The 22,108-nt window shown below is 45.8% G+C and overlaps 2 protein-coding genes, 1 long non-coding RNA gene and 1 pseudogene across 10 annotated transcripts in view; 2 read left to right on the top strand and 2 right to left on the bottom strand.

The window, feature by feature from the left end:
• Nucleotides 1-595, bottom strand: part of CARNMT1 (carnosine N-methyltransferase 1) — a 29,834-nt gene extending 29,239 nt beyond the window's left edge. Inside the window, exon 1 of the mRNA XM_061627780.1 lies at nucleotides 44-595. Coding sequence (XP_061483764.1) covers nucleotides 44-324 — 281 coding nt within the window. The 5' untranslated portion in view covers nucleotides 325-595. The remainder of the gene's footprint in view (nucleotides 1-43) is intronic.
• The window catches only part of NMRK1 (nicotinamide riboside kinase 1), a 48,461-nt gene that overhangs the window by 10,762 nt on the left and 15,591 nt on the right, over nucleotides 1-22,108 (bottom strand). Inside the window, exons 5-9 of one of the 4 annotated variants that reach the window (XM_061627801.1) lie at nucleotides 21,008-21,176; nucleotides 20,858-20,929; nucleotides 16,734-16,840; nucleotides 16,133-16,213; nucleotides 5,604-7,741 (exon numbers count right to left, since the gene is read on the bottom strand). In XM_061627801.1, coding sequence (XP_061483785.1) covers nucleotides 7,677-7,741; nucleotides 16,133-16,213; nucleotides 16,734-16,840; nucleotides 20,858-20,929; nucleotides 21,008-21,176 — 494 coding nt within the window. In that variant the 3' untranslated portion in view covers nucleotides 5,604-7,676. The other 3 variants (XM_061627793.1, XM_061627821.1, XM_061627812.1) reach the window with 3 other exon arrangements.
• LOC133385236 (uncharacterized) lies at nucleotides 495-21,902 on the top strand. Of its 5 annotated transcripts, none has more exons than XR_009762831.1 (5): nucleotides 495-764; nucleotides 2,008-2,081; nucleotides 15,488-15,548; nucleotides 16,777-16,811; nucleotides 18,312-18,984. It is a non-coding gene; the product is annotated as an uncharacterized LOC133385236 (long non-coding RNA). The 5 variants fall into 5 exon arrangements; XR_009762832.1 differs by lacking the exon at nucleotides 18,312-18,984 and adding an exon at nucleotides 17,099-17,293; XR_009762825.1 differs by lacking the exons at nucleotides 15,488-15,548; nucleotides 18,312-18,984 and adding an exon at nucleotides 21,418-21,902.
• On the top strand, nucleotides 14,736-14,853 carry LOC133375893 (5S ribosomal RNA; annotated as a pseudogene).

Below are 22,108 nucleotides of genomic sequence, written 5' to 3'. Positions count from 1 at the left end.
GGCTGAGGGGTAGCAACGTAAGGGTGGGGGTGTTGTCAGTTACCCGTAGTAACGGAAGGCGTTGATGATTCTCCGGAAGTGCTCCCTCTCCAGCTTCTCTTCCTCCTCTCTCCCGCCCATCACCATCGCTGGTGGCTGTGGCAGCAGTTGCTGCTGCGGCTCCCGCCTGCGCCGCTCGCCTCCGAACGTCACTTCCCCATCCCACACTTCCACCTCCTGCTGTTCCTCCCCCTCTCCGCTTTGCCGGTTTCCCCTGCGCATCGCCTTCACCGGCGGCTGCAGCTGCCCTTTCCGCGACAAAGCGCACGGGGCAGCGACCGACATCACGCCACTGCTCCTCGAGCTTCCGGCTTCATAGAGAAAGACCCGCAGTTAACATTCCAACCAACCACCTTTCGCCAAACGCGATGGCGCCACTCCTCTACCCCCACCCTCCGGCTTGTCAGTGCGCAAACGCAATGAACCCGAGGAAGAGAATAACAGTGCGCAAGCGCATTGGGCCGTTATGCTGCTACTTGCAAACTAACGAGTCCTCACGCGGAAAGACACAAAGCTTAAACTCTTCAAGGGTTAGGAAACCTGACATAGTGGACGGAGGGTAGTCCACCCACCGCCAGCCTCTCTATCTGCCTTGGAGTAGAGGCGTGGCTATTACGCCTCTACGCTATAGCCATTGATACTCAAATAGGTTCCTCCCCCGAACACCCCCGGCAAGTGAACGCTCTTCATTTAAGGCTGCATTCATTATGCCCTCTTAATTCGAAGTAAGTTCTTTATCGCAATCCTATACATGTTTACTCAGAAGTAAATTCCTCTGTGTTCAGTAGGATTGCTGCCCAGTTGAGCAAAGTGTGCGCAGGAAAGAAACCCTATTGAGCAAAGTAAACTACCCGTACGATGTGGCTAAGTGGAACTTAACGCCCGTGAAACAGGCTACTCGTGGCCTGCCTTTCCCAAATAATAACTGCAAAAAGAAACTGCAAACCTCGCAGGTAAATTACCAATCGAATTGCTTTAGGTTTTGCCACACCGTTGAAGGATATGACTTCATGCGAAGCTTCTTAAACGGTCCAAAAATCCATTGGCTCATGTACGTTGGATGTCCTTAGAATTTATTGCCTTAGTGGCTGCACCAAAATCGTACTCTAGCGCAGCCTTTCCCAACCAGTGTGCCTCCAGATGTTGTTGGACCACAACTCCCATCTTTCCTGACCATTGGCAATGCTGGCTGAGGCTGATTGGAGTTTTGGTCCAACAACATCTGGAGGCACACTGGTTGAAAAAGGCTGATCTAGCAAAAGAGGCAGCTGTTTCTGCAGTTACACTGGTGGAACAAAAAAAAAGTCCTGCTCAGACTAAAGAGTCGTCTAGTTCAGCATTTTCACAGTGGCCAACCAGATGCCCATGGGAAATCCACAAGCAGAATATGAGTGCAATAGCCCTTTCCTGCTGGTGATCTCCTGCAACCAGTATTCAGAGGCAGTATGTTGGAGTTAGTACTAGTAGCCATTGGTAGCCTTGCCTGCCATTAATGTAATTCCTTTTAAAGCTATCCAAGGTGGTGGCAATTGCTACATCTTGTGCTAGATAGTTGTTATGATTATTATGATTATTATTTTATTATTATTATTATTAGATTTATATACCGCCCTTCCTCCCAGCAGGAGCCCAGGGCGGCAAACAAAAACACTAAAAACATTAAAGCATCATAAAAACAAACCTTAAAACACACTAAAACAAAACATCTTCAAAATGTTACTTAAAAAAAGCTATCAAAACATATAAAATTAAAAACGTTTTTAAAAAAGTTTAAGAACATATTAAAAAGCAATTCTGACACAGATGCAGACTGGGACAAGGTCTCAGCTTAAAAGGCTTGTTGAAAGAGGAAAGTCTTTAATTGGCACCGAAAAGATAGCAGAGATGGTGCCTGTCTAATATTTAAGGGTAGGGAGTCTCACAGGGTAGGTGCCACCACACTAAAGGTCCGTTTCCTATGTTGTGCAGAACAGACCTGATAAGATGGTATCTGCAGGAGGCCCTCACCTGGAGACAGCAGTGATCGACTGGGTATATAAGAGGTAAGACTATCTTTCAGGTATCCTGGTCCCGAGCTGTATAGGGTGTTGTACACCAAAACTAGAACCTTGAACTTGGCCCAGTAGCAAATGGGCAGACAGTGCAATTCTTTCAGCAGCAGGGTGACATATTAGTGATACCCTGCCCCAGTGAGCAGTCTCACCGCCACATTTTGCACCAGCTGCAACTTCCGGACCAACCTCAAGGGCAGCCCCACATAGAGCGTATTACAGTAATCCAGCCTGGAGGTTACCAGGGTGTCATTTTTTCATTGGCGATCACTTGTGGCCAAGTAAGATTGTCTTCCAAGATAAGGTCTTTAATAGTGGGTCCATAAGTGACTGTGGAGGCCAATTCTGGATCCACACAGCCTCCCACAGTGAGGACATAGGTTTCCAGATGGAAGATACTCGCGATGAGGATTTGTTTGACGTGCCTTCTGCTTGGCTCGTTTGTCCTGTTTGCCCTGTATTCGTGCTTCTTCAATGTCCACAGCACCTTTGATAATAGCCAACCTCCATTTGGGACGTTCATGGGCCAAGACTTCCCAGTTCTCGATGTTCATGTTACATTTTTTTAGATTTGCTTTAAGAACATCTTTAAACCACTTTTGCTGTCCACCGATATTCCATTTTCCATCCTTAAGTTGGGAGTAAAGTAGCTGCTTTGGAAGACAGTGATCAGGCATTCGAACAACATGGCTGGTCCAGCGAAGTTGATGTTGAAGGATCATTGTTTCAACACTGATAGTCTTTACTTCTTCCAAAAGGCTAACATTAGTCCATCTGTCTTCCCAAGTAATTTGCAGAATTTTCCAGAGGCAGCGTTGGTGGAATCTTTCAAGAAGTTAGGAGTGGCGTTTATAAATGGTCCATGTTTCACAGGGGTACAGTAAGGTCGTTAGTACAATGACTTTGTAAATAAGCATTTTGGCCTCCCTGCAAACACTCTACGTTTCATTCGGGAGAATGCGGCACTCGCAGAGCTCAGACAATGTTGAATTTCAGCGTCGATGTCAGCTTTTACAGAGAGATGGCTGCCAACATAGGGGAAGTGATCAATGTTCTCCAGCGCAACACCATTAAGCTGGATTAATGGTGCTACAGAGCGACTAGTTTGCACCTGTTGATGAAGCACTCCAAAGGGTCTACAACTCAATTTCCTGGAGTTGATGTCAACAGACCCCTGACAATACGGAAAAGCTCCACTGGATGGCTACTTGAGGATGCTGTGGAGGCAGAGAAGTGGGCCTTCTTTGCCACCTTCACTGCCACACAGTAGGCACGGTTATGATGTTTTACTCGTGCCTGATCAGCCTCACAGCACGTTTTCCGCCACTTGCGCTCTAGCCATCACCCAGCCTGTTTCATTGCCCTTAGCTCACTGGTGTACCAAGGTGCATACCTCCACACTGCCGGAGAAGGTGCTTGGGGGCAACCGTGTCAAGAGCCCAACATGCTTCGCTGCTCCACAGCATGACAAGGGCTTCAACAGGGTCACCTGCTCTATCTACTGGGAACTCCACCAGGTGTCCTGTCCAGAGCCGAAAGAATGATGCTGGAGTGTGTGTGCAAGTAAATCTCGTTTTATTAGAGTAATGGATACATCAAAGGCATTGCGCTTCATAGGAAACCCTACGCTAACTCACTAGATTCCCTAACTATACTCTAGACATGCTCTGCAGCGTGTGAAGGAAGTTGACTCAACGGCCCCCCACTGGGAGCGGCAGGCTTATATAGGAAATGTTTTCGAACGTAATCTCTGACTCCTTCGTAATTCCTGTCTTTGCCCTGTCCGTTTCTCGCGGCAACGGGAACGAGGAGATGGGATGCGCATCCAACAGCTCATCTGAAGACACCTGCTCCCAAGCAATGGGCTCGAGGTCAGGGGGCGGTGCCACACTGGAATCCTCCTGGGAACTGCTTGGTAAAGGAGGAGCTGGCACTGACTCTGAAGCTTCCCCCCACAAATCCTCTGCATCAACTGGGGGCGGTGCGCTTGGCTCCTCGGAAAGGGCATTACTCGTGGGAACTGGCTGGAGAGCAGGCTGCCCCCCTCCCGCACGATCCTGCTCAGACACAACAATCCCCAACTCTGCTTCTTCTGGTTGCGGAGGTGCCTGAAACTCATGCCTCCCCCATTCCTGTCCCTTCTGAGTTGGCTGCAACGCAACACCAGGGCATTCAGGAATCCTGTGGATTCCATTAGTCTCCAGGGGCTGACCATCTTAATCTGTCCACACCCCCTGCAGGGAAGGATTGGAGCCATAAGTCTAAACTTCACCAGGAAGTGGTCTGACCATGACAATGGGGTGACATCCACCCCCCCATCTCCAGACCACCCCTTCCTCCATCTGGAGCAAAAACCAAGCCAAGGGTGTGCCCTGCCCTATGTGTCGGGCCAGTGACAACTTGAGACAGTCCCATGGTCATCGTGGAGGCCATGAAGTCCCTAGCCGGAACACTAAAGGCAGCCTTAGCATGGACATTGATATCACCACAGCCAAGACAGCCTCCGCCAGCTCAGTCAGAGGAGCAGGCTGGATGGTACACCATCAGCATCCCTAGTTTACTGTCTCCTTGACCCAACACCTGGTGCAGCTCCAAGACAGAGTGGTTTCCTGGTGACAGAGATGGAAGTTCTGTAGACCACAGCAACTCCTCCCCCCCCCCTGTCCCTGCCGCCCATGCTGGTGTTGCACTGAATATCCAGGTGGGCAAAGCTGGGTCAGATCAACTCCTCCCAGCTCACCCACCCAGGTCTTGGTAAAGCACACCAAATCGGCAGCTTCATCCACAATCAAATCATGGATGAGAGTGGTCTTATTGTGTACCAAGATGGCAGCGGGGGCTTGCTTGAGGGGCTAATACCCCCACTGCCATCTTGGTTGATAGCAGGCATATGTGCTATGCGCACACATCATTCACACGAGAGGTGGGGGGCATGTGTGCAGGCTTACTGAAGCTTGTGCTGTCTGTATTGGGGGGAGTGCTTGGAAGGTCCCTCTCTGCAATCCGCAGCAGGGTTAGTCCCGTACCACCCTTATAGTGTTGGGCTACAGCACCGAAGGCCTGGGGCAGGCTGGTGCCCAAAGGCTGAGTCATGTCTGACTCCAGCCTTGGTTAGGTTACTTTACACTTGCTTACACACAATCTCATTTGCTATTTTCATGCCATTTACCAGTCTGAGAGCTCCTTTTCGAGCATCCACTTTTAAGAGACAGGCTATAGCTCAGTGGCAGAGCACCTGCTTTGCATGCATGAGATCCAAGGTTCAATCACTAGCCTCTCCATGTAGGGCTGGAAGACAGCTGTGTCTGAAATCTGAGACCAGCCACTACTAGTCAGCATAGACAATACTGAGTTAGATGGATTAAGGGTCTGTCGTGGTACAAGGCTGCTTCCTATGTCTCTCTACTATCCCAAACGGTTCAATTAAGAGTCTTGAAAATATATTATCTTGAAACTAGTCTGGGCTGCAATTAAACAGGCTTCTACCAGGCTGGTTTAAAGCATGAAAAAAGAGGTATTCCAAGAGATGCCTTGGACACAGATAAGCTTAAAGAGAACTGGGTACTGTTTATTCAATATTGGACTCCTATGTTTCATTATATATATTTCATCATTTGGCATTCAGTGATTTAGTTCTTTGGGACAGTTCCTGTTTAAGATCACAAATAGGCAACGTTACTTTTATTGATGATATTCACATGTAAAGCGGTGGATATCATAATAGCTAGGCCTGCCTTAGGTCTCCCCCTTCCTTTAGCGGGCTCCACAGGTAGATCTAAAACCGAAAAACCATTTAGGACAATGTTTTTAGTAAACCAGGTTTCTTGCATACAAACCACATCAAATGATCTTAAAAACTCCTCACATCCAGGGCAGTGTAATTTAGAAGCCCAACCCGCAATATTCCATGTCAGAAATTTGACATGGTCTGATTTCAGGCCCAGTTCAGTCATCTTTTGATGTCGTCGTACTCCATAGTGTTCAAATGTAGGGCTGTTGGAAGTGACTACAATTTGGGGAGATTGTCAGTCTAGTTCTGTAATCCGATTCAACTCATGTTCCTTATCCAAAAATATGGCTCCGGATCTAGCATAGGGTGGAAGTGGTGGTTTTTCAATTGGTGGAGATTTAGGAGGGCCGTCCAAGTCATGTCCTAGCTCCTCAGGATCAAGGTATCTAGATCGTAACCAATCTGATCCAGATTTTAAAGGCTCATTCATAGTCTTAAAGGCAGATGGCTTATAATGAGCCTGCATCCCTTCAGAGTTTGTGCTCGGATGATAGCCATAACCCCTCAGGGGTAGGGACCCAGAATCCTCAAGCGATTCAATCATCTGAGCCAAGGGGTTTAATCTATTCTGTTGAAAAGAATTCATCATGCAATCCGGACTTGCTTGAGTAGATTTCACCGTTCCAAAGCGGAGGGGCATCTTGTCAGAGGCTGAGGCTTGGGCAAGAGTATTTCTTAGAAATGTTAGTCTTTCGACAATCTCATTCTGAGATCTTGTAGGCAAGGAGTGGAACGATTTTATGAGCTCTTTTTCTTCCAGTGTAAAATCAAAAGTTTTTGTTGGGAAAGATGTTGTTCAGCTAGTGAGGAATGAACCTTGACCAAGGGCCCATCCTGAGATGGAGAGAGATTTCTTGTGTTTTTCCTAAAAGCATGGTCCTGGGATTTGCTGAATAGGTGCATCGGCTTCTGGTTCTCAAATAACCTACTTATACACATGCCTGCATGATAAAAATGGTCTTTAACCGTGTATAGATGCATCAAAGATGGCCAACTCCCAGAGGTCACTACTGCTGTAGCGGTTTTGTGCTCGTAAGGGAGGTATTCAACATCTATTATATCTTCCATCAAGCCGCAGTCTGGGACAGTATTTCGTATCAGATATTGTAAATGTACTTTGCGCTGGCTAGGAGTCAACATAGCCCTCGGTTTGGAGAGATTGAAGATCGCTAATTTGCAGTGGCTTAACACCAATTCCCATTTTTGCTGAGTTAAAGGGAAAGGTGTATAAGACATCTTATCGTGCGTCAGTTTGTCAGTGTCCAGAGCGTGTTGCCACGGATCTTGTATTTCTTTACTAAGAGCCGTGCTGTCCCTTGAAGTAGTTAAACGTGTTGCAAAAGGTATAAAGACATCATCTAGACGAGTGGGAGAAATAAGTGGTTTAAAGCAGAGATTTGAATCGGCCTCCACGGATCTTGCCTTAATGGTCTGTGAATCTGGCTTAAGTGTTTTTACTTGTTTAGCAGAGGTCTGCTGGGATTCTTCCATTATCTTAAAAAGTTTCTTAAAATTCATTCCTTTTTGCCGTTTTGAAGGTAAATCCGTTTTCCTTTTAGGTTTAGATGTAATTTTTTGGTTCAGGGCCTGCTTAGTGCCCTCTGCTTTCTTTGGCTTACGCTTAGTTCCTTTCTTTTTAGGTCTGGAGATAAGTACCTTTGTTTTGGGGTCAGGGCCAATCTTGTCAGTTTTGTCAACTATATCACAGGAATGAGCTTTGTGAAATTCAGCTATTACAACCAAAAGGGCATAGCTTTCAGCCAGAAAGTTTTTAATTCGCACTAGTTCTTTGTTCATCAGGAACAAGTGTAGCTCCAATTCAAATGGATGGGTGTTCTCTGTCCCCTTCGTCTCAATTTGCCTAGGAGAGGAAGGAGTAATCAGAGGGCTTGACGCTTTGCCGGTCCTTGTTAAGGGAGAAGGTGTCAGACAACCTTCAGTGCTCAGAGTCCGATCGTGGGCTCCATTCCACTCATCGTCCACCCGGAGGGAATCCTCCAGCTCAGCAGCAACTTCAGAGGCCAGAGGGGGAGAGCCTGAATAACACGGTGGCCCCCCGGTATCTCCACGTGGGATTACTAGAGAAGTGTCCATCAAAGCAATTTCTGCTGCAAGGTCAGTCCCCGGGGAAAGCTTATCATATAAGTATAGATCACATTTATTATGAACTACAGTCCAGTCATGGCTAGATGGAATTTGGACCGGCCCCATGCTCTTGTCACTATCCCCACTCTGCGGAGAAGAACTTCTTCCTCCACCTACCCTACGTTCTTCTTTCTTAGGGAAATATGAGATAATTTCTGTTTGTCTTTTCCTTTTCCTTTTGGGAGGGACTGAACCTGTTAGAATGGTCACCCCTAGCAGCCGGGTTGCTTGACGAGTGAGAACCATTTGCTCAATTGAGTTTGTAGATAAATAAGAAATAATTAAAAATGTCTGCAATATAACAGCAGTAAACACAGCTTGTAGAATAAGGTTTCCCTCTCTCGGCTGGCCGCTGTAGTTAATCAGCTTTTGTCCCGGTGGAAAGGAGAGGGGGGGGAAGTCTTTACCCTTGTCTTTATCTCTCCAGCGTTTTCCACTGTTTTCACTTCCAGCAGCCAATTTAACACTCCCCCGTCAACTCCAGCAGATGCTACAAGCGAAATAAAGTTGTTTTGCTACAATTTGGCCATCTATTTCAAAGGCAGAGCTTACCAGGCAAGAAAGAAAACACATCAGTATCCAGAAGTTTTAACAAGCTCTGCTCGCACCGCCGCCATCTGTGGCCTATGCTGGACCTTCCTTAGGGTACTTAAACTTGTTATGGAGGGATTCCTTTATAAGCTCTTGGTCCAAGATCTTTAATGAAAAGATAAAGTGTCTAGGTCTTTCACTGGAGCTATTGTCAACCTGGGACCTTGAGGTAACGAATCATATTGTTGGTCAACGTATTAAGGACATTGACCTTCAATTCTCAATGGCCGGAGCACATACATCTTGCTCACCCATCCAGTTTGGCTTGAGCTTTTCGTTTCCAAAATATGCAGCTTATTTTGAAACTTTGACTTTTTCGCACTACCGATCCTGTTTACCAGAGCCAGATTTAATTGTCTTCCCTCTGCAGTATTAGAGGGCCGTTTTCAAGGAACCCCCCTGGAAAGGCGTCTATGCTTTTGTGAATTGGGGGAGGTTGAAACAATTGGACATGTCCTACTTTCCTGTGAACTATACAGGGATGCTTGATCTAGACTTATTTTTCCAATCACCAAAGCCTTTCCCAGTAGACCTATTGAGTGGCTCGTGCAATATCTTCTGTCTGACAAGGATAAAGACACTACTGAATTAGTTGCGAAGTTTCTCTTTGTAGCTCAGACTTTACAGAAAAGGCCAATCTGTACTACCGTGGCCTCTTGCTAAATTATTATCGTTATTACTGTATTTGGTTTTAATCTTGTTTGTTTAACTGACTGCTTAATCACTTGTATTGTGGGTCTATGACTGCATAATAAAATTTGATTTGATTTGACTTTTATTGATGAGATAAACATCAGTAAGAGCCCTGAGCATCATCTACTCATGCCCTGGACATATTGCAGGAGTGAAACATAAAGAACGATGCCTTTGCTGCCAAGCCCCACATAGGGTTGTATGTATGAACTGGTCCATTAAGGCAAAAAGCAGAGGATGCACAGAAATAACTCAGTCCAGGCTTTAGAACAGTTAAGGAATGACAGGCGTAGGCTATCCAAAGCATCTGGGGTATTGGAGGGCATGATATACCCTAAGTGCCTGCAGGAGAAAGGGCACCATACCTATCCAGGGAAGGAGAGCCATTTGCTGCTGCTGTCTGCCAGCCAGCCAGCCAGCCTGCCTGCCTGCTGGCTTGCTACTGCTGCTCAGCTACCACCACCCTCTCCCTGTTGGACTTCTGCTCGGCAGGTGTCACGCCTTGCAGGACCAGGCCCCAGGTACTCAGCCAGCTGTTGCTGATTTCTTCCACCTGTCCCTTCTCTGGAGGGGATACATAAGCTGGCTGGCTGAGGTGGCTCCTGCTTTATCTGCCTTTTAGTAGGTCTTGAATCATGTGCCTGGGAGAGAGGACTCAGAACCAAGTGGGGAGACCTGAGGGGGCCCCAATTGGTGTAGTAACGGGTCGAGGGAGATATGGTGTTGTGAGGAGGACTTGCCAGGTAAGGGGAACCCGGCCCAGGCAGTTAACAACTGTGCCTTGTTCCGGTTCTCCCCACACCCTCAGATTTGTTGGTTGACCTATCAGCCACCTCTCAAACCTCTGGATGCTGTTCCTAAATGCCAGATCGGTGCATAATAAGACCTTCTTCATTCACGATTTAATAGTGGATGAGGCAGCTGACCTGGCATGTATAACTGAGACCTGGGTGGGTTAAGTAGGGGGGAGTCAGTCTCTCCCAGCTATGGTTGCCAGGGTACCTGGTTCAGCATCAGGGTAGACCTGAGGGCCGGGGAGGGGGGTTGCTGTGGTCTATAGGAGCTCCATCTCCCACTGTAACCACCCTGTTCATGTGACTACTGGTCTGGAGTGTTTGCACCTTATGTTGGGTCAGCAGGACACACTGGGGATTCTGTTGGTGTACCGCCCACCCCGCTGCCCAACAGACTCCCTAGCTGAGCTGACGGAGGTGGTCTCGGGTGTACTGTTGAGATCCCCCAGACTGTTGGTTCTGGGGGATGTCAACATCCATGCCGAGGCCACCTTATGTGGGGTGGCTCAGGATTTTATGGTATCCATGACAACCATGGGACTGTCCCAATATGCCATTGGCCCAACACATGTAGCAGGACATACTCTAGGTTTGGTTTTTGCATCTGCACATGAAGTTGGTGATCTGAATGTGGGGAGCCTTGCATCAGTCCCTCTGTCATGGACAGATCACTGCTTGCTGAAGTTTAGACTTACAGCGGCTTTCCCCCTCTGCAAGGGTGGGGGACCTATTAAGTTGGTCCGCCCACAGAGACTAATGGATCCGGATGGTTTCCAAAGGGCTCTGGGAGTTTTCTGGCTGATAGGGCTGGCGCTCCCGTCGAAACCCTGGTTGAACTGTGGAATACAGAAATGACCCGGGCGGTTGACATGATTGCTCCTGAGCACCCTCTCCTGTGTAGAGCTCGTACGGCTCCATGGTATACCCCAGAGCTGAGAGTGATGAAAGAATATAAGAGACGGCTTGAGTGCAGATGGAGACAAACTCCTAGTGGATGCAATTATACACTGGTAAGTGCCTATGGTAAGGTGTATTTAGGGACAATGAGGGCAGCAAAAAAACAATATTTTGCTGCCACTATCAAATCATCACTCTGCCGCTCAGTGGAGCTCTTCAGAATTGTCCGGGGGCTATTACATTCTGGCCCCAGGGACATGGTAGAACCGTTTGAGGCCTGCTTTCGGCGCTTTGGAGTGCATTGCCATCAGTATGCTGATGACACGCAGCTCTATTTCTCCTTTTCATCTTCTTCGTCTGGCTGCAACAATGGACTGGATGAGGGCTAGTAAACTGAGGCTCAATCCAGACAAGACTGAGATGCTGCTAGTGGGTGGTTCTTCTGACCGGATGGTGGATGTCCAGCCTGTCCTGGATGGGGTTGCACTCCCCCTGAAGGAGCAGGTTCGTAGCTTGGGGGTTCTCCTAGAACCACCTCTGTCACTTGAGGCTCAGGTAGCCTCAGTGGCACGGAGTGCCTTTTACCAACTTCGGTTGGTGGCCCAGCTGTGCCCCTGTCTGGACAGGGATAACCTGGCTTCAGTTGTCCATGCTCTGGTAACCTCCAACTTAGATTACTGCAATGCACTCTATGTGGGGCTGCCTTTGAAGACGGTTCGGAAACTGCAGCTTGTGCAAAATGCAGCGGCCAGATTGGTAACAGGGACCAGACGGTCCGAACACATAAAACCAATTCTGGCCCACTTGCATTGGCTGCCTGTATGTTTCCGAGCTCAATTCAAGGTGCTGGTTTTAACCTATAAAGCCTTACATGGCCTGGGACCACAATACCTGATGGAACACCTCTCCCGATACGAACTCACCCGTACACTACGCTCAACATCTAAGGCCCTCCTCCGGGTACCTACTCCGAGGGAAGCTGGGAGGGTGGCAACAAGGGAGAGGGCCTTCTCAGTGGTGGCCCCCAAATTATGGAATGATCTCTGTGACGAGGTGCGCCTGGCACCGTCACTGTTATCTTTTTGGCGCCAGGTCAAGAGTTTCCTCTTCTCCCAGGCATTTTAGCATGTGTTTTTAAAATTGTTTTAAATCTTTTAAATTGTGTTTTAAATTGTTTTTAAAAGATGTGTTTTAAATTTGTATGTTTGTTTTTGATGTTTTTAGTTGCTGTAAACCCCCCAGAGAACTTCGGCTATGGGGCGGTATACAAATAAAATAAAATAAAATAAATAAATAAGTACAACCAACCAGATTACAGATCATGTTTATATCCTCCAATGCTTTCTCAAAAAACTGAACTTAGACCATCCCAAGCCAGTGTGCCATGCTGTCTGACCACCCTAAAGAAAGAATGCAAATAAGAGTTTCATATGGAAGACATGGAACAAGGAGTAAAGGTTCAAGGGCTTAAAATAATTTATGCTGTTGGTGGACAGAGGGCAGGGAACATTGTGGCCACAATGTTGTGGGCTTCTTGGGAACTGATCACACACCTGTAGCACAGCAGCCTTTCCACTAGCAGAAGCTATGGATTGTGCTTGAGCTGCGTTTTTTGCTTTTACACCTCTCTACCTAGCCAATTTCTAAACTTCCTAGGAAATTAAAAACATAGGAGAAACACTCTGGCTTTGCAAAAGTTGAAAATACAGAAGTGCTTGGGTGTATCATGCCTTCCAATATTACAGAGCTCTGAGGGCAATTGACCCGAGTCTATGTTGTGATCGTTTCCCCCTCATTCAAAGGTAAGAAAGTTAGGCGTGTGTGTGTGTGTATTATCCCAATCTAGCTAAAGTTGCTGTAGACTTTGATATTTTAAAGAGAAAATTCTGAATATCTCAGTGTCAACAGCATCACACTGCTATAGAGATACGAAGAGGGGGCTAGATATTACAGCTGTGCTGTCTGTATCATATACCAAATACCTATCTATGTATTATGTGTTAAGAAATCTTATTTCTTGCTATGATATAAAATAAGCGGGGACTAAAAGGAAAAAAAGTATCTATTGGGAAAGACATTTGGGGGCCTTGGGGCTGAACCTTCTCTATTCTATCTTCAGCATATCATGTGACTGTATGATGTTAGGCAGTCCTGCTGAGAAGGTCTTGCCATTTCTATTACTTCTGATCAATGGACTATTACGTTGCAGTGAAAAATATTCTAGATTTTCAGATGATTTTATCTACTCTTTTAATCTGAACATGTTACAAAGAGTTTGCTATATTCTACTCTAATTATTTTACATGTCTAATATACTCAAAGGAGGTTATCTGTATCAAGAAGGACATGATTATAATTCGGAATCGATTTATCTTTATTAAACAAGATAAAAATCCATCTTTCACTTGCTGCCAAGCAATGTTTGGATATCTAAAATATTTTGTGTTGTCCAGCCTTACAAGAGTATCTTGGTAATGCCGTTAACGGTGACTTGCTTACAATCCTTTTCACATTGGAGGAACAGATGTATTGCTCAGGATGTATTCTTTTAGCAGTACTAGTCAGGGAGTAGAGTGAAAAAGACTGAGGCGTGTGTGTGATTGGAAGGGTAGTAGGATAGTACAAAAGAGGGTGTTTGTACCCCTTTAAGTTACATTAGAGGAAAAGTCAGTGGATATGCTTAGAATCACTGCTGCATGAGGCAAGGAGGAGAAACTTGTTGAGAAACTTAGCAGCCATGAGAGAAGGTGGTGATGTAGCAGTTCTGTTCTGTATAAAATATTCTAAGCAAAACCTAAGTTTTAGGTCTTGGATGAGGATTCCAAATTGACAGCACCACTGCAAAGCAATCAGTAACTCCAAATGAACAAGCTAGAAAGCATATCCCTGAGAATGTGATGCACTCCCACTGATCACCGCTGCTTTGAAAGGGCTTCAATTAGCTTCTTAAAATGTCATTTTAGCCACCACATATTAAAAATCTTCATGCATGAGGTTAGTAATCACACTCAAGGAGCAAGGTTCGATATGTGCATAACAGCACCATGCCAACCGAGGTTGGGGAAGAAAAATCCACACATTAATTCATGAACACTGGGCTGCGGCTTCTTCATAGCCACTCATCTGTTTCTAGCCTTTTTATGTTCTCAAAAGTTTGACAGAATCATAAAAAAATTATACCATCAAACAAAGTTAGATTGAATCTCAACAAGATGGAAGCTCTGTAGCTTGGTGGTTCCCATATCCAGGAGTTAGACAGACAACCTGCCCTCGATGGGGTTGCACTCTCTGTGAAGGAGCAGGTGCATAGTTTGGGAGTAATCTTAGATCATGTGTGGGGAACCTTTGGCCTTCCAGATGTTGCTGCATTCCAACCCCCATCATTACTATGTTTGCTGATGCAAGTTGTAGTTTATCAACATCTGGAGGGTCAAAGGTTCCCCACTCCTGTCTTAGGTCAACTTTTCACTGGAAGCCCAAGTAGCCTCAGTGGCTTGGATGCTTTTGGTCAGCTTTGGTTGGTCTACCAGCTACAGCCATTCCTAGAGAGTGACAGCTTTGTCAAAGTAGTTGATACCCCAACTGAATTATTGCAACATGCTGTAGATGGGGCTGCCCTTGAAGAAGTCACAGAAGTTGCAGCTACTGCAGAATGCAGCAGCAAGGTTACTAAGTGGTACATCATCTAAGAACCATATAACACTGGTCCTGAAGGAGCTGCACTTGTTGCCATATGCTTTCGGTCCAGTTTACTGAACACACCCAATCTCGTCTGATCTTGGAAGTTAAGCAGAGTCAGGCCTTGTTAGTACTTGGATGGGAGACCGCCTGGGAATACCGGTTGTCGTAGGCTTAGAGGAAGGCAATAGTAAACCAGCTCTGAATACCTCTTATCATGAAAACCCTATGAATATATATATAAAAAAAGATTCATAGGGTCACCATAAGTCGTAAACAACTTGAAGACATATAACAAAAAATAATGACTTACAAAGTCCTAAACAGCTTGGGACTTAGATACTTGGGGGAGTGCCTTTTTGCACATTGTATTCCTCCAGTGTTGGGGGGGCTGTTCTCTGCATCTCCCCCTATGGAAGCTATACATTATGTAGGGACACAGGAGAGGGCCTTTTTCACTGTAGTATCCCCGTTATGAATACCCTCGCCTCAGAGGTGCAGCAAGCAAAAATGGTGGATTCTTTTCAATGGCCAGTGAGACCTGGCTGTTTAAGCTAGCATTTGTGCTGGGCTAATTACAGGTTGGAGTGGGATCCACTTACTAGTTGATTTTATTGTTATCTGATGTTTTATTGTCTCAATATGTATTCCATCCTCAGAATAATCAATATGGGTCAGGATAACCATATTTTAATATATAAAACCAAGAAAGTACTCTTTTTGACAAAACTGATATATATCCTCAATACATTTTGGCAGCACTTCCTAGAAAGCCCATGTGTCCACACAATGTTATCCTATTCTTCTAGGAAGTGCTCCAGAATGTGAGCCTTGGTATGAAGAGCCTTGCATCTGCACTGCTGGAAGCAGGTATACTTAATAAGGTAGATGTACTCCCCCCACAAAAAAAATTCTTTGAAATTGTTTGCTGTCCATAGAAGAGTCATATACAACAATCTTTCTTATGGAGATTGAAGATCTTTGCAAAAATGGGGGGGTCAGCACAGTATTAGTGGGCAGTGGCAGCACCATGGTCCGTGTGTAGTGGCTACATGTTGTCTACCATTTTAATTACCCACAATAACTTGGTGTAATATCACTCTGGAGCATTGTGGGAAATTTTAAATTTCAGCAGCATCCACTGCTGCTACCTTGTAAGCTTGAAAGCTAGGAGGAAAGGGGAAGCGAGTCTCAGAGCAGGCATCAGTGCTGCCCAAGGACACCAGGCCTAGCCAAGTCAGAGCAGTGAGCCACAAATATGTCCAGCAGGCAGTCTCTTCTGTGGAAGAAGGCTTTTGGCCTATAGGAGTTTGATTATCCATTTCTTCCAAGCACACGGTTTTGAATATACTGGCCTAAACTAACTTCTTCACGGAAGTATTACTAACAGTGTGTAGGATGTCATCCTTAAGTTTTCAAAATGCGAGCCATTTTAGCCCAGGCTACCTACTTACTTGTGTTTTCCAGTTCCTGTGCTATTTCACTATATACTCTTGAATAGAGATCTTCCTGTGATTTTGTTCCATCCAAATAAACTGAAAGAGAACCAGCAAAGAAATCAGATCAGAAATTCTCAATAAATTGCCTTCCAGTGCAACCCACAAAAGAGGACTTAACTGAATAGATATATACTGAATATTTCAGTATTAAATGCCATTCACAACTCTTTACCTTCACATAGCTTTACATATTGCCTTTTTAAAAAAGTGAATCCAAAACAGCTGCAGACCACTTTGTACAGTAACAGTACAAAGGATTGTCTAAAGCTTCAATTCTACACCATACCTAGGAGTAATTCCCACTGAACTGAATGGGACTTCTGAGTAGACAAGCACAGGACTGCACTGCAAGAGAGCATTATTTAAAAAGTATCATCATCTTCAGCTACCGCTGCCTTATCCAGTCCTCCCCATTCACATCTGCTATATGAGGCAGATGCTGAAATAATATCAGCAAGGCGAGTCCTTTGAGCCTGAACTACACAACATTGCTACTTTTGCCAACATCTTCTGTGTGGATGAGCTACATGTATATTAAAATATATGTCTGCCATACCAATGCCAGTTTCATTTTCTTCCATCTCTCTCTTATGTTTCAGATACATGGGCCATACATGTCCATCGAAGTACCCAGGTGAGTCTGGTGGATTATAAATTCGGCTGCTACATAAGAACACAGGAGCTTTATTCATACATCTTCCTTAGCAGGAATTTCTGTGAAGTATATTTAAAGAGACTGGAGGACTGATCTAGCACTTAGAGAAAATAGGTCTATTTAATTAAGACGGCAGCTTCTTATTATAGTGGTCATTCAGTAGTTTATTCATATTCACTCAGAGACTTAATCTCAAAGTGAGATTAAGGACATGGTGTAGGTTCCTTTAAGTCACTTTCCTAATGCAGGTTTTGATTTTTTGACAGATCCCCGTCAAATGTGCTGGCACGACCTGAGACACCTAGTAGAACACTAGCAAGTCTCTGCCCTGCTAGATTACTATATGTCCTGACAAGTCACACTAGAGTAGTCAGGGCCATGAAAGATCCTCTGGCAGTTTTAATTGCAGGTTTTTCAAAAACACTATTGTACATTGTGAGGCTGGGTCTACTATTAAAATGTGTTTGCACTCTGACCTGGAACATGCTTATTTTAAACTAAGGGCTGTGCCCTGCTCATGTTGCTTGCCAATCCTGCCTACCCCCCTTTGCAAAACTCCCCTCCCCTCAACTTCTGCAATCAACTCACACTCCCCACCCCACACTAACCCCTATGAGTGGGGAATGTTTTCAGCTCCCTCAACATTGGCCACCTTTGACAGATGGGCAGGACAAACCACCTGTCAATTACATGCCATTGTGACATCACAATTGACAGGTGGATTACCACGCCTGTCAAAATCCCAGCATCAGAGATTGAAAGGGGACCTTTTATGATCCTTCCCCACTTCTCCTTTGCCCCTGCCCCTCGCATGTTGGAGGTGCAAAGGAGAAGGGCGGTGAGGATTGCAAAAGTCTGAGACCTTCTCTTTTACACCTCATGCCACTGCTGCCGCAGCCAAGCAGGATGTAAAGTAGGTCTGGTATGAGGTGCAGTGTGGAAGAAGGCCAGAAACAGCAGTTGGCTGGGGGATTGGCAGCAGTGGCTGCAGCAGTGGGTTACCAAGTTGGCTGGGTGCTGCTTCTGACCACCTTCCTTCTTTCTGAACTGCTCCTCCTGCCATAGCAACTCTTCATCCTAATTGGCTGGGTGGTAGCAGTGGGAGCAGGGAATCCCCAAACCGACCAGCGAGGATGAAGGTGGTCAGAAGTGGCGCCAGGCTGGGGATTTGGATCCTGGAAACAGGCCCCTGGGGTGGCAGGTAGAGAGGCCAGTAAGCTGGGGGGCTTCTGCAGCCTGGTCTAGCTGTCTCTCTGCAGCTCATCTAGACCACCCATCAACTGCCCCTTGTCATGCAGTAGTTCACAGTGCCATCTGCCTGTGGCCAAGCGAACTGCAGGATGACATTCTTACATTTTTATAATACAGTAATACCTCACATTAACGTACTCAATGGGACCAGAGCGAGTACATAAACCGAAAATGTCCTTAAAGTGAAGCACTACCTTTTAAAACTTTTTTTCCCTCTCCTTCATGCAGAGCCTCAAAGCCCTGCGCTAAAGCCTCTGCTGCTGCGCTGCCGCGCCTCTCAGCTGATCACGAGCGCGCCTCCCAGCTGATTTGTGGTGGCGCGATCACGTCCATTTCCACCCCTGCACTCTAAAGCCTCTGCTGCTGCGCTGCCACACCTCCCAGCTGATTGCGATCGCGCCTCCCAGCTGATTTGTGGTGGCGCGATCGCGTCTATTTCCACCCCCACGCGCTAAAGCCTCTGCTGCGTTTCTGGAGAAATACAGGCATATGGAGCATGTACGTTATAGAGAGGCGACGTTAAGTGAAGTGACATTAAGCAGGGTATGCCTGTATGTATAAATATAGGTTCTACTGTTTTCCTGTATGTCTTAGTTTGAAGTACATGTGGTTTAAGAACTGAAGCACAAGACTGAAGTCCTATACAGATCTACTTTGGACTAAGCCCCACTGAATTCACAAGAAGTGTTACTGGAGTATGCACACAGTGCTGGGCCATGGCCAATTCTAAAGGGCAGCCAGGTGGGGCACTGGCCGCGGGCTCCTGCGCTCCCCTTCCGCAATCCACTGCAGGATTGCTGCTGCGGAAAGCAGGGCAGGAGCTTCAGAGCCGCCTGTCATTTCCCCGCTTCACCTACCTTTCTCTGCTGTTTTTTGCAGCTGCATGCACTGCACATGCAGATTTGCCATCAATGAAGATGGCGGCCGAGGTTTCCCTAAGGGGCTGAAGCCTCTGCCGCCATCTTGGTTGATGGTAGCACACATGCATGCTTAGGGAAACCTTGGCCGCCATCTTGATTGATGGCAAACCTGTGCGTGCAGTGCGCGCAGCCAAAAAATCAGCACAGAGAAAGGTAAGTAGAGCGGGGGAATGGCGGGTGGCTTGGGATCTCCCATCCTACGATCCGCAGTACCAATCCTGCCACGAATTGAAGAAGGGGAGTGCCAGGGCCTGGGGCAGGTTGGTGCTGGGCTGTCTCAATGAGAATCTCAGGCCTAGAGCATTAAGGCATACATTTCTAGCCTCTGCAGATTTTACACAACCAGAGCTTCTTGCATTTGCATATTAAATATATTATCAGCTGAACAAGTCAAACATTTTCTTTCTTGTTTGTCAAGTTATGTTAAGGCTAGAAGAAGAGGCCTTATGAATGAACAGTATCTTATTGTCCATTGCCTTCTGAGCAGAAGGTTTATATTCTCAGTCTGCGCTTGTGTACTGTAACAATATTTGTAATAGTATATCAAGTGCCAAAGCTTAATATACAAATATGCAAAGTTTGCATGCTGGAAACTAAGGCCTCTCCTCTCTGGAGTAGAATAGGGCACCACTCACTAGCACTCTAATGGTCTCCTTATAGCCAAAATATAAATACAGCATAATTGTTTAATTGATATATAGAACAAATGTATATCATTCCCTTAGGCCACGATTCAATATAAAGTTAAAATCATTTAAATCTGTGTTGGATTGTGATGTCAAGACTGTTGTGTTGACTCCATCCTCATTTCTAAGAGACTTTTGCCAGTGGCAAGAAAGCACAGAATAAATGGAAAATGAAAATGGACTGCTTTCAAGTCAATTCTGACTTATGGTGACCCTATGAATAGGGTGTTCATGGTAAGCGGTATTCAGAGGTGGTTTACCATTGCCTTCCTCTGAGGCTGAGAGGAAGTGACTGGCTCAAGGTCACCCAGGGAGCTTCATGGCTATTTGGGGATTCGCACCCTGGTCTCCCAGGTCATAGTCCAACACTTTAACCACTATGCCACACTGGGATGCTAATTCTTTTTTGGAAAATACATTGTTCAGAATTGTGCAGTTCTATACCTGCACAAGTTTTTTTTCCCCAACCAACTGAGACTGGAGCTCCTTTGTAACCCCCTTGTTATACTGCATAGTGCAGGCAGGACTGGCCCCAGGCATGCCAGGCCCCTTGGGCACCAGCCTACCCTGGGCCCCAGCACTCCCCTTCTTCGATTTGCCGCAAGATTGGTACCGCGGATTGCAGGGCAGGAGATCCCAAGCTGCCCACCATTCTCCTACTCTACTTACCTTTCTCTGTGCTGTTTTTTCAGCTGCGCGCACTGCACACACTGGTTTGCCATCAATCAAGATGGCGGCCGAGGTTTCCCTAAGGGGCTGAAGCCTCTGCCTCCATCTTGGTTGATGGCAGCAATGCGCGTGTATAGCACACATGCATGCCAGCAAACAAGATGGAGGCAGAGGCTTCAGCCCCTTAGGGAAATCTCAGCTGCCATCTTGATTGATGGCAAACCTGTGCGCACAAAAAACAGCAGAGGGAAAGGTAGGTGAAACGGGGGAATGGCGGGCGGCTCTGAAGCTCCTGCCATGCTATCCGCAGTAGCAATCCTGCCGCGGATTGCAGAAGGGGAGCACAGGGGCCCTTGTAGCCCCAAGGGCCCTCAGCCAGTGCTCCACCTGGCCATACTTTAGAACCGGCCCTGAGTGCAGGCATGGCGATAGTGGGGATGCACAACCATGAACAAAGAGTAATTTATTACATTGCGCAACGATTTTAAGAACATAGTACCTTCTCCTCCTCTTACATTCTTCATAAGGAATCGTTAGGAAATACTTTTTATTCCATATATCACTGAGAGGCCTGGAATAATAAAGAAACAAGTAAGGTGGGCTTATTTGGTATGCATTATTTTTACTGTAACATGCTAAATGTGCTTACTTGTAGTTATACAGAAGGAAGCCCTCAACAATTAAAACACGAGTGCCTTCTGCTCCTTTCTGATTATCATGGGTACTATATGGTGGCCTTGTCAATGCAGAGTCTTCTAGGTTTGTCATCCAAGAGCGTATGTCTGCCACCATTTTTTCCATATGCAGGGCATCAAGTACTAGAAGAAACAGTGTTATCTTAAAATTTAAGGCAACATTCACAGTCTACAAATTAAAATGCTTGAGGTATATAATTATTGTAATGGGATTTCTATGTAGCTATTTTCATTATTTTTAGGATTCAGTATTGGCAGAGTTCATCTGAACTAAAATTTGATCTTTTTACTATTATTCATCAAGGCTCTTAATAGGAAGAGAGCAGTGTTGTACAACTGAGAATATCTCATAATTACATTATAGCTCCCAAATCTGTGATCTTCTCTCAAGACAAGCAAGGTTATTTTGTAAGGAAGATGAAAAGAGCAGAGAAATGGAGTGACAGAATAAAGGACAAATGAGGAAGCAGAGCAGATGAACAGCTTCCATTCAATACCAAGAGAGAAAGAATGGTTTTTGTTGTCATAGGTGGACTATGTCAGAATTATACATTTGGAGTGGAGTATCAGTGCCTCTTTTAAACAAAATGGATTAACTGCTAGGAACACTATTCACAAACACAGGATGCTTGGTTACAATTCTGCAATAGCTGCATGGAGGAAGTTGGCCAACAAATTTCCGTTTGAACTTTCTATGTACCAGAAGTCACCATTTGGTTTAACCATAACTTGAAGTATGAGGAGGGGAAGTATGAAGGCACATAGGGCCAGCTCCCTGCTGAAGCTAAGCAGGGTCAGGTCTGGTCAGTGCCTGTATGCGAGACCTTCTGGGAACCATATGTAAGCCGCCTTGGGTTTCTATGATGAAAAGGTGGGGTATAAATGTAATAAATAAATAAATATTATTATGGCCATCTATCTAAAGTCCAAACTCTCACTTATTATCTTGCCAAGAAAACACAGATCATATCTGGAAAGAAACTCAGTTGTGCAATTTAAACTGTCACTGGGCCAGATGCTTACTCAGATTCAGCTGAGCCCACTATTATGCATTT

The sequence above is a fragment of the Rhineura floridana genome, chromosome 1, assembly GCF_030035675.1.
Source record: "Rhineura floridana isolate rRhiFlo1 chromosome 1, rRhiFlo1.hap2, whole genome shotgun sequence".
In the NCBI taxonomy this organism is placed as follows: Eukaryota; Metazoa; Chordata; class Lepidosauria; order Squamata; family Rhineuridae; genus Rhineura; species Rhineura floridana.
This window is presented reverse-complemented; position numbering and strand designations above follow the sequence as displayed.